This window comes from Eriocheir sinensis, chromosome 5, assembly GCF_024679095.1.
Source record: "Eriocheir sinensis breed Jianghai 21 chromosome 5, ASM2467909v1, whole genome shotgun sequence".
NCBI classification, from domain to species: domain Eukaryota; kingdom Metazoa; phylum Arthropoda; class Malacostraca; order Decapoda; family Varunidae; genus Eriocheir; species Eriocheir sinensis.
In genome coordinates, this window is record NC_066513.1 from 19,415,726 (window position 1) to 19,429,033 (window position 13,308).

The 13,308-nt window shown below is 52.3% G+C and overlaps 1 protein-coding gene across 1 annotated transcript; it reads right to left on the reverse strand.

Moving 5' to 3' along the window:
* Positions 1-604: 604 nt before the first annotated feature.
* On the reverse strand, positions 605-13,125 carry LOC126983005 (uncharacterized). Its single transcript, XM_050835412.1, has 6 exons — positions 12,983-13,125; positions 6,830-7,984; positions 6,050-6,673; positions 5,486-6,013; positions 5,138-5,233; positions 605-4,969 (listed from the first exon to the last, which is right to left on the reverse strand). Exons 2-6 carry the CDS (start codon positions 7,895-7,897, stop codon positions 605-607), a joined length of 6,681 nt encoding a protein of 2,226 aa, XP_050691369.1. The 5' UTR covers positions 7,898-7,984; positions 12,983-13,125.
* Positions 13,126-13,308: the final 183 nt, after the last annotated feature.

The window sequence follows — 13,308 nt, forward strand, 5'->3', positions numbered from 1 at the left end:
AGAGGAGGATGACTAAGATGATTCAGGGGGTGAGAAACTTGCCTTATGAAGACAGGCTGAAGCATTTAAATCTACACTCTCTAGAAAGGCGAAGGTTGCGAGGAGACTTGATCGAAGTCTATAAATGGATGAAGGGCTTTAATAAAGGGGATGTCAATAAGATTTTGATAGTAAAAGAGCCAGGTAGGACGCGTAGCAATGGTTTTAAGTTAGACAAATTCAGATTCAATAAAAGACATAGGCAAGAATTGGTTCACCAGTAGAGTGGTAGATGAATGGAACAGGCTTGGGAGCCATGTTGTGGGTGCCAATACCATAGATACATTCAAGAAGAGGTTAGATAAAGCCATGGATGGTGAGGTAAGGTGGGGTTGAGTATACAGGAGCTGCCTTGTATAGGCAAGCCGGCCTCTTGCAGACTCCTTATGTTCCTATGTTCTTATGTTCTTAAGCCTATTTGAAAGGTACAGAAAAGGGTTAGAAGGGAAAAGAGGGTACAAAAGGGAAAGCCGTTGTCGTACAGTATATTACTAGTGGCAAATGATCAGGAAGATAATGATAATGATGATGAAAATAATGATGATGATGGCTAAGGCTAGTCTATTTATTCACCCAAAATGTTGTTTATTTCAACAGGCACCTTCACTGACACCTTCACTGTCACCTCCACTGTCACCTCCACTGTCACCTCCACTGACGCCTCCACTGACACCTCCACTGACACCTCCACTGACACCTCCACTAACCCCTCCACTGACACCTCCACTGACACCTCCACTGACACCTCCACTGATACTTCCACTGACACATCCACTGACACCTCCACTGACACCTCCACTGACACTTCCACTGACACCTCCACTGACACTTCCACTGACACATCCACTGACACCTCCACTGACTCCTCCACTGACACCTCCACTGTCACCTCCACTGACACCTCCACTGACACCTCCACTGTCACGTCCACTGACATCTCCACTGTCACCTCCACTGACAGCTCCACTGTTACCTCCACTGTCACCTCCACTGACACCTCCACTGACGCATTCACTGACACCTCCACTGTCACCTCCACTGACACTTCCACTGACACCTCCAGTGACACATCCACTGACACCTCCACTGACACCTCCACTGACACATCCACTGACATCTCCACTGACACATCAACTGACACCTCCACTGACACCTCCACTGACACATCCACTGACATCTCCACTGACACATCCACTGACACATCCACTGCCAGCTCCACTAACAGCTTCACTGACACCTCCACTGACACCTCCATTGACACCTCCACTGACACTTCCACTGACACATCCACTGTCACATCCACTGTCGCCTCAACTGACACCTCCACTGACACCTCCACAGACACCTCCACTGACACCTCCACTGACACCTCCACTGTCACCTCCACTGACACCTCCACAGACACCTCCACTGACACCTCCACTGACACCTCCACTGTCACATTCACTGACACCTCCACTGACACCTCCATTGACACCTCCACTGTCACCTCCACTGACACCTCCACTGACACCTCCACTGACACCTCCACTGACACCTCCACTCTCACCTCCACTGACACATCCACTGTCACCTCCACTGACACCTCCACTGACACCTCCACTGACACTTCCACTGACATATCCACTGACACCTCCACTGTCACCTCCACTGACACCTCCACTGACACTTCCACTGACACCTCCACTGACACCTCCACTGACACTTCCACTGACACCTCCACTGACACCTCCACTGATACCTCCACTGACACCTCCACTGACACCTCCACTGACACTTCCACTGACACATCCACTGACACCTCCACTGACACCTCCACTGACACTTCCACTGACACATCCACTGACACCTCCACTGACACCTCCACTGACACTTCCACTGACACATCCACTGACACCTCCACTGTCACCTCCACTGACACCTCCACTGACACTTCCACTGACACCTCCACTGACACCTCCACTGACACTTCCACTGACACATCCACTGACACCTCCACTGATACCTCCACTGACACCTCCACTGACACCTCCACTGACACTTCCACTGACACATCCACTGATACCTCCAATGACACCTCCACTGACACTTCCACTGACACCTCCACTGACACCTCCACTGACACTTCCACTGACACATCCACTGACACCGCCACTGTCACCTCCACTGACACCTCCACTGACACCTCCACTAACTCCTCCCCTGTCACCTCCACTGACACCTCCACTGACACCTCCACTGACACCTCCACTGACACATCCACTGACACCTCCACTGACAGCTCCACTGACACCTCCACTGACACATCCACTGACACATCCACTGTCACCTCCACTGACACCTCCACTGACACCTCCACAGACACCTCCACTGACACCTCCACTGACACCTCCACTCTCACCTCCACTGACACCTCCACTGACACCTCCACTGACACCTCCACTGACACATCCACTGACACACCCACTGACACCTCCACTGACAGCTCCACTGACACCTCCACTGACATATCCACTGACACATCCACTGTCACCTCCACTGACACCTCCACTGACACCTCCACAGACACTTCCACTGACACCTCCACTGTCACCTCCACTGACACCTCCACTGACACCTCCACTGACACCTCCACAGTCACTTCTACTGACACCTCCACTGTCACCTCCACTGACACTTCCACTGACACATCCACTGACACCTCCACTCTCACCTCCACTGACACCACTGACACTTCCACTGACACCTCCACTGACACCTCCACTGACACTTCCACTGACATATCCACTGACACATCCACTGACACATCCACTGTCACCTCCACTGACACCTCCACTGACACCTCCACAGACACCTCCACTGACACCTCCACTGACACCTCCACTGTCACCTCCACTGACACCTCCACTGACACCTCCACTGTCACCTCCACTGACACCTCCACTGACACTTCCACTGACACATCCACTGACACCTCCACTGACACCTCCACTGACACTTCCACTGACACCTCTACTGACACCTCCACTGTCACCTCCACTGACACCTCCACTGACACTTCCACTGACACATCCACTGACACCTCCACTGTCACCTCCACTGACACATCCACTGACACCTCCACTGATACCTCCACTGACACCTCCACTGACACTTCCACTGACACTTCCACTGATACCTCCACTGACACCTCCACTGATACCTCCACTGACACCTCCACTGACACCTCCACTCTCACTTCCACTGACACATCCACTGACACCTCCACTGACACCTCCACTGACACCTCCACTGACACCTCCACTGACACCTCCACTGACACCTCCACTGACACTTCCACTGACACCTCCACTGTCACCTCCACTGACACCTCCACTGACACCTCCACTGACACATCCACTGACACCTCCACTGGCACCTCCACTGACACCTCCACTGACACCTCCACTGACACTTCCACTGACACATCCACTGACACATCCACTGTCACCTCCACTGACACCTCCACTGACACCTCCAAAGACACCTCCACTGACACCTCCACTGACACCTCCACTGTCACCTCCACTGACACCTCCACTGACACCTCCACTGACACTTCCACTGACACCTCCACTGACACCTCCACTGACACTTCCACTGACACTTCCACTGACACTTCCACTGACACCTCCACTGACACCTCCACTGACACATCCACTGACTCCTCCACTGTCACCTCCACTGACACCTCCGCTGACACCTCCACTGACACATCCACTGACACCTCCATTGGCACCTCCACTGACAGCTCCACTGACAGCTCCACTGACACCTCCACTGACACCTCCACTGACACATCCACTGACATATCCACTGTCACCTCCACTGACACCTCCACTGACACCTCCACAGACACCTCCACAGACACCTCCACTGACACCTCCACTGTCACCTCCACTGACACCTCCACTGACACCTCCACTGACACCTCCACTGTCACCTCCACTGACACCTCCACTGACACTTCCACTGACACATCCACTGACACCTCCACTGACACCTCCACTGACACTTCCACTGACACATCCACTGACACCTCCACTGTCACCTCCACTGACACCTCCACTGACACTTCCACTGACACTTCCACTGTCACCTCCACTGACACCTCCACTGACACCTCCACTGATACCTCCACTGACACCTCCACTGACTCCTCCACTGACACTTCCACTGACACTTCCACTGATACTTCCACTGACACCTCCACTGACACCACCACTGACACCTCCACTGACACCTCCACTGACACCTCCACTGACACCTCCACTGACATCTCCACTGACACCTCCACTGACACCTCCACTGACACCTCCACTGACACCTCCACTGACACCTCCACTGACACCTCCACTGACACTTCCACTGACACCTCCACTGACACTTCCACTGACATATCCACTGACACATCCACTGACACCTCCACTGATACCTCCACTGACACCTCCACTGACACCTCCACTGACACCTCCACTGACACATCCACTGACACCTCCACTGACACCTCCACTGACACTTCCACTGACACCTCCACTGACACCTCCACTGACACCTCCACTGACACTTCCACTGACACATCCACTGACACGTCCACTGACACCTCCACTGACACCTCCACTGACTCCTCCACTGTCACCTCCACTGACACATCCACTGACACATCCACTGACACATCCACTGGCACCTCCACTGACAGCTCCACTGACACCTCCACTGACACCTCCACTGACACCTCCACTGACACTTCCACTGACACATCCACTGACACATCCACTGTCACCTCCACTGACACCTCCACTGACACCTCCACAGACACCTCCACTGACACCTCCACTGACACCTCCACTGTCACCTCCACTAACACCTCCACTGACACCTCCACTGACACCTCCACTGACACCTCCACTGACACCTCCACTGACAGCTCCACTGACACCTCCACTGACACCTCCACTGACACCTCCACTGACACATCCACTGACATATCCACTGTCACCTCCACTGACACCTCCACTGACACCTCCACAGACACCTCCACTGACACCTCCACTGTCACCTCCACTGACACCTCCACTGACACCTCCACTGACACCTCCACTGTCACCTCCACTGACACCTCCACTGACACTTCCACTGACACATCCACTGACACCTCCACTGACACCTCCACTGACACTTCCACTGACACATCCACTGACACCTCCACTGTCACCTCCACTGACACCTCCACTGACACTTCCACTGACACTTCCACTGACACCTCCACTGTCACCTCCACTGACTCCTCCACTGACTCCTCCACTGACTCCTCCACTGACTCCTCCACTGACTCCTCCACTGACTCCTCCACTGACTCCTCCACTGACTCCTCCACTGACTCCTCCACTGACTCCTCCACTGACACCTCCACTGACACCTCCACTGACACCTCCACTGACACCTCCACTGACACCTCCACTGACACCTCCACTGTCACCTCCACTGACACCTCCACTGACACCTCCACTGACACCTCCACTGACACCTCCACTGACACCTCCACTGACACCTCCACTGACACCTCCACTGACACCTCCACTGACACCTCCACTGACACTTCCACTGACACCTCCACTGACACTTCCACTGACATATCCACTGACATATCCACTGACACCTCCACTGATACCTCCACTGACACCTCCACTGACACCTCCACTGACACCTCCACTGACACATCCACTGACACCTCCACTGACACCTCCACTGACACTTCCACTGACACCTCCACTGACACCTCCACTGACACCTCCACTGACACTTCCACTGACACATCCACTGACACGTCCACTGACACCTCCACTGACACCTCCACTGACACCTCCACTGACTCCTCCACTGTCACCTCCACTGACACATCCACTGACACATCCACTGACACATCCACTGGCACCTCCACTGACAGCTCCACTGACACCTCCACTGACACCTCCACTGACAGCTCCACTGACACCTCCACTGACACCTCCACTGACACTTCCACTGACACATCCACTGACACATCCACTGTCACCTCCACTGACACCTCCACTGACACCTCCACTGACACCTCCACAGACACCTCCACTGACACCTCCACTGACACCTCCACTGTCACCTCCACTGACACCTCCACTGACACTTCCACTGACACCTCCACTGACACCTCCACTGACACCTCCACTGACACTTCCACTGACACTTCCACTGAGACATCCACTGACACCTCCACTGTCACCTCCACTGACACATCCACTGACACCTCCACTGACACCTCCACTGACATCTCCACTGATACCTCCACTGACACCTCCACTGACACTTCCACTGATACCTCCACTGACACCTCCACTGATACCTCCACTGACACCTCCACTGACACCTCCACTCTCACTTCCACTGACACATCCACTGACACCTCCACTGACACCTCCACTGACACTTCCACTGACACATCCACTGACACCTCCACTGACACCTCCACTGACACTTCCACTGACACCTCCACTGACACCTCCACTGACACCTCCACTGACTCCTCCACTGTCACCTCCACTGACACCTCCACTGACACCTCCACTGACACATCCACTGTTACCTCCACTGGCACCTCCACTGACACCTACACTGACACCTCCACTGACACCTCCACTGACACTTCCACTGACACATCCACTGACACATCCCCTGTCACCTTCACTGACACCTCCACTGACACCTCCACAGACACCTCCACTGACACCTCCACTGACACCTCCACTGTCACCTCCACTGACACCTCCACTGACACCTCCACTGACACTTCCACTGACACATCCACTGACACCTCCACTGACACCTCCACTGACACTTCCACTGACACATCCACTGACACCTCCACTGACACCTCCACTGACACTTCCACTGACACCTCCACTGATACTTCCACTGACACCTCCACTGACACTTCCACTGACACATCCACTGACACCTCCACTGTCACCTCCACTGACACCTCCACTGACACTTCCACTGACACATCCACTGACACCTCCACTGTCACCTCCACTGACACCTCCACTGACATCTCCACTGATACCTCCACTGACACCTCCACTGACACTTCCACTGATACCTCCACTGACACCTCCACTGATACCTCCACTGACACCTCCACTGACACCTCCACTCTCACTTCCACTGACACATCCACTGACACCTCCACTGACACTTCCACTGACACATCCATTGACACCTCCACTGACACCTCCACTGACACCTCCACTGACACCTCCACTGACTCCTCCACTGTCACCTCCACTGACACCTCCACTGACACCTCCACTGACACATCCACTGACACCTCCACTGACACCTCCACTGACACCTCCACTGACACCTCCACTGACACCTCCACTGACACTTCCACTGACACATCCACTGACACATCCCCTGTCACCTTCACTGACACCTCCACTGACACCTCCACAGACACCTCCACTGACACCTCCACTGACACCTCCACTGTCACCTCCACTGACACCTCCACTGACACCTCCACTGACACCTCCACTGACACCTCCACTGACACTTCCACTGACACATCCACTGACACCTCCACTGACACCTCCACTGACACTTCCACTGACACCTCCACTGACACCTCCACTGACACCTCCACTGATTCCTCCACTGTCACCTCCACTGACACCTCCACTGACACATCCACTGACACCTCCACTGGCACCTCCACTGACAGCTCCACTGACACCTCCACTGACACCTCCACTGACACTTCCACTGAATCAACTACTGACATCCCTACTGAATCAACCACTGACACCCCCACTGAATCAACAACTGACACTCCCACTGAATCAACAACTGACACTCCCACTGAATCAACCTCTGACACCCCTACTGAATCAACCACTGACACCCCCACTGAATCAACCACTGACACCCCCACTGAATCAACAACTGACACTCCCACTGACACCCCCACTGAATCAACTACTGACATCCCCACTGAATCAACAACTGACACCCCCACTGAATCAACTACTGACATCCCCACTGAATCAACAACTGACACCCCCACTGAATCAACCACTGACGTCCCCACTGAATCAACCACTGACACCCCCACTGAATCAACCACTGACACCCCCACTGAATCAAGCACTGACACCCCCACTGAATCAACCACCTACACCCCCACTGAATCAACCACAGGCATCCCCACTGAATCAACAACTAACACCCCCACTGAATCAACCACTGAGACTCCCACTGAATCAACCACTGACACTCCCACAGAATCAACCACTGACACCCCCACTGAATCAACCACTGACACCCCTACTGAATCAACCACTGACATCCCCACTGAATCAACCACTAACACCCCAACTGAATCAACAACTGATACTCCCACCGAATCAACCACTGACATCCCCACTGAATCAACTACTGACACCCCAACTGAATCAACCACTGACATCACCACCGAATCAACCACTGACACCCAAACTGAATTAACCACTGAAATCCCCACTGAATCAACCACTGACATCCCCACTGACTCAACCACTGACACCCCAACTGAATCAACCACTGACATCCCCACTGAATCAACCACTGACACTCCCACCGAATCAACCAGTGACATCCCCACTGAATCAACCACTGACGGGTCAACTGAATCAACCACTGACACCCCCACTGAATCAACAACTGACACCCCCACTGAATCAACAACTGACTCCCCCACTGAATCAACAACTGACACCCCCACTGAATCAACAAGTGACACCCCCACTGAATCAACAACTGACACTCCCACTGAATCAACAACTGACACCCCCACTGAATCAACCACTGACTCCCCCACTGAATCAACAACTGACACCCCCACTGAATCAACAAGTGACACCCCCACTGAATCAACAACTGACACTCCCACTGAATCAACAACTGACACCCCCACTGAATCAACAAGTGACAACCCCACTGAATCAACAACTGACACCCCCACTGAATCAACAACTGACACCCCCTCTGAATCAACAACTGACACCCCCACTGAATCAACCACTGACACCCCCACTGAATCAACAACTGACACCCCCACTGAATCAACCACTGACATCCCCACTGAATCAACCACTGACACCCAAACTGAATTAACCACTGAAATCCCCACTGAATCAACCACTGACATCCACACTGACTCAACCACTGACACCCCAACTGAATCAACCACTGACACTCCCACTGAATCAACCACTGACACTCCCACCGAATCAACCAGTGACATCCCCACTGAATCAACCACTGACGGGTCAACTGAATCAACCACTGACACCCCCACTGAATCAACAACTGACACCCCCACTGAATCAACAACTGACTCCCCCACTGAATCAACAACTGACACTCCCACTGAATCAACCACTGACACCCCCACTGAATCAACCACTGACACCCCCACTGAATCAACAACTGACACCCCCACTGAATCAACCACTGACACCCCCACTGAATCAACAACTGACACTCCCACTGAATCAACCACTGACACCCCCACTGAATCAACAACTGACACCCCCACTGAATCAACCACTGACACCCCCACTGAATCAACAACTGACACCCCCACTGAATCAACAACTGACTCCCCCACTGAATCAACAACTGACTCCCCCACTGAATCAACAACTGACACTCCCACTGAATCAACAACTGACACCCCCACTGAATCAACCACTGACACCCCCACTGAATCAACAACTGACACTCCCACTGAATCAACCACTGACACATCCACTGAATCAACAACTAACACTCCCACTGAATCAACAACTGACACCCACACTGAATCAACATCTGACACTCCCACTGAATCAACAACTGATACCCCCACTGAATCAACAACTGACACCCCCACTGAATCAACAACTGACACCCCCACTGAATCAACAACTGATACCCCCACTGAATCAACAACTGACACCCCCACTGAATCAACAACTGACACCCCAGCTGAATCAACAACTGACACCCCCACTGAATCAACAACTGACACCCCCACTGAATCAACAACTGACATCCCCACTGAATTAACCACTGACACTCCCACTGAATCAACAACTGACACCCCACTGAATCAACCACTGACACCCCACTGACTCAACCACTGACACCCCACTGAATCACCACTGAATCAACAACTGACACCCCCACTGAATCAACAACTGACACCCCACTGAATCAACAACTGACACAACCACTGAATCAACAACTGACATACCCACTGAATCAACAACTGACACCCCCACTGAATCAACAACGGACACCCTCACTGAATCAACCACTGAAACCCCCACTGAATCAACAACTGACACCCCCACTGAATCAACCACTGACACCCCCACTGAATCAACAACTGACACTCCCACTGAATCAACCACTGACACCCCCACTGAATCAACAACTGACACCCCCACTGAATCAACAACTGACACCCCCACTGAATCAACAACTGACACCCCCACTGAATCAACAACTGACACCCCCACTGAATCAACAACTGACACACCCACTGAATCAACAACTGACACCCCCACTGAATCAACAACTGACACCCCCACTGAATCAACAACTGACATCCCCACTGAATCAACCACTGACACCCCCACTGAATCAACAACTGACACCCCCACTGAATCAACAACTGACACCCCCACTGAATCAACAACTGACACCCCCACTGAATCAACCACTGACACATCCACTGAATCAACAACTAACACTCCCACTGAATCAACAACTGACACCCCCACTGAATCAACAACTGACACCCCCACTGAATCAACAACTGACACCCCCACTGAATCAACCACTGACACCCCCACTGAATCAACAACTGACACTCCCACTGAATCAACCACTGACACCCCCACTGAATCAACAACTGACACTCCCACTGAATCAACCACTGACACCCCCACTGAATCAACAACTGACACCTCCACTGAATCAACAACTGACACCCCCACTGAATCAACCACTGACACAACCACTGAATCAACAACTGACACTCCCACTGAATCAACAACTGACACCCCCACTGAATCAACCACTGACACCCCCACTGAATCAACAACTGACACTCCCACTGAATCAACAACTGACACTCCCACTGAATCAACAACTGACACCCCCACTGAATCAACAACTGACACCCCCACTGAATCAACAACTGACACCCCCACTGAATCAACAACTGACACCCCCACTGAATCAACAACTGACACCCCCACTGAATCAACCACTGACACCCCCACTGAATCAACAACTGACACCCCCACTGAATCAACAACTGACTCCCCCACTGAATCCACCACTGACACCCCACTGAATCAACCACTGACACCCCACTGAATCAACCACTGACACCCACTGAATCAACCACTGACACCCCACTGAATCAACCACTGACATCCACACTGACTCAACCACTGACACCCCAACTGAATCAACAACTGACACTCCCACTGAATCAACCACTGACACTCCCACCGAATCAACCAGTGACATCCCCACTGAATCAACCACTGACGGGTCAACTGAATCAACCACTGACACCCCCACTGAATCAACAACTGACACCCCCACTGAATCAACAACTGACTCCCCCACTGAATCAACAACTGACACTCCCACTGAATCAACAACTGACACCCCCACTGAATCAACAACTGACACCCCCACTGAATCAACAACTGAAACCCGCACTGAATCAACAACTGACACCCCAACTGAATCAACAACTCACACGCCCACTGAATGAACCACTGAATTCCCCACTGAATCAACCACTGACACCCCCACTGAATCAACCACTGACACCCCCACTGAATCAACAACTGACACCCCCACTGAATCAACAACTGACTCCCCCACTGAATCAACAACTGACTCCCCCACTGAATCAACAACTGACACCCACACTGAATCAACAACTGACACCCCACTGAATCAACCACTGACACCCCACTGAATCAACAACTGACACTCCCACTGAATCAACCACTGACACCCCTACTGAATCAACAACTGACACCCCTACTGAATCAACAACTGACTCCCCCACTGAATCAACAACTGACACTCCCACTGAATCAACCACTGATACCCCACTGAATCAACAACTGACACCCCACTGAATCAACAACTGACACCCCACTGAATCAACAACTGACACCCCACTGAATCAACAACTGACACCCCACTGAATCAACAACTGACACCCCACTGAATCAACAACTGACACCCCCACTGAATCAACCACTGACACATCCACTGAATCAACAACTAACACTCCCACTGAATCAACAACTGACACCCCCACTGAATCAACAACTGACACCCTCACTGAATCAACCACTGACACATCCACTGAATCAACAACTAACACTCCCACTGAATCAACAACTGACACCCCCACTGAATCAACAACTGACACCCCCACTGAATCAACAACTGACACCCCCACTGAATCAACCACTGACACAGCCACTGAATCAACAACTAACACTCCCACTGAATCAACAACTGACACGCCCACTGAATCAACAACTGACACCCTCACTGAATCAACCACTGACACATCCACTGAATCAACAACTAACACTCCCACTGAATCAACAACTGACACCCCCACTGAATCAACCACTGACACCCCCACTGAATCAACAACTGACACTCCCACTGAATCAACATCTGACACCCCCACTGAATCAACCACTGACACCCCCACTGAATCAACAACTGACACTCCCACTGAATCAACAACTGACACTCCCACTGAATCAACAACTGACACCCCCACTGAATCAACAACTGACACTTCTACTGAATCAATCACTGACACCCCCACTGAATCAACAACTGACACTCCCACTGAATCAACCACTGACACCCCCACTGAATCAACAACTGACACCTCCACTGAATCAACAACTGACACCCCCACTGAATCAACAACTGACACCCCCACTGAATCAACAACTGACACCCCCACTGAATCAACAACTGACACCCCCACTGAATCAACAACTGACATCCCCACTGAATCAACAACTGACACCCCCACTGAATCAACAACTGACACTCCCACTGAATCAACCACTGACACCCCCACTGAATCAACAACTGACACGCCCA

Coding starts and splice junctions, on each gene's coding strand:
- LOC126983005 (XM_050835412.1), bottom strand. CDS start 7,897: ATGTCAGTAGTTGATTCAGTGGAAGTGTCAGTGGAGGTGTCAGTGGAG. Junction 6,674..6,829: donor CAGTGGAGGTGTCAGTGGAG/GTGTCTGTGGAG, acceptor GTGTCAGTGGAG/GTGTCAGTGGAGGTGTCAGT. Junction 4,970..5,137: donor CAGTGGAGGTGTCAGTGGAG/GTGACAGTGGAG, acceptor GTGTCAGTGGAG/GTGTCAGTGGAGGTGTCAGT.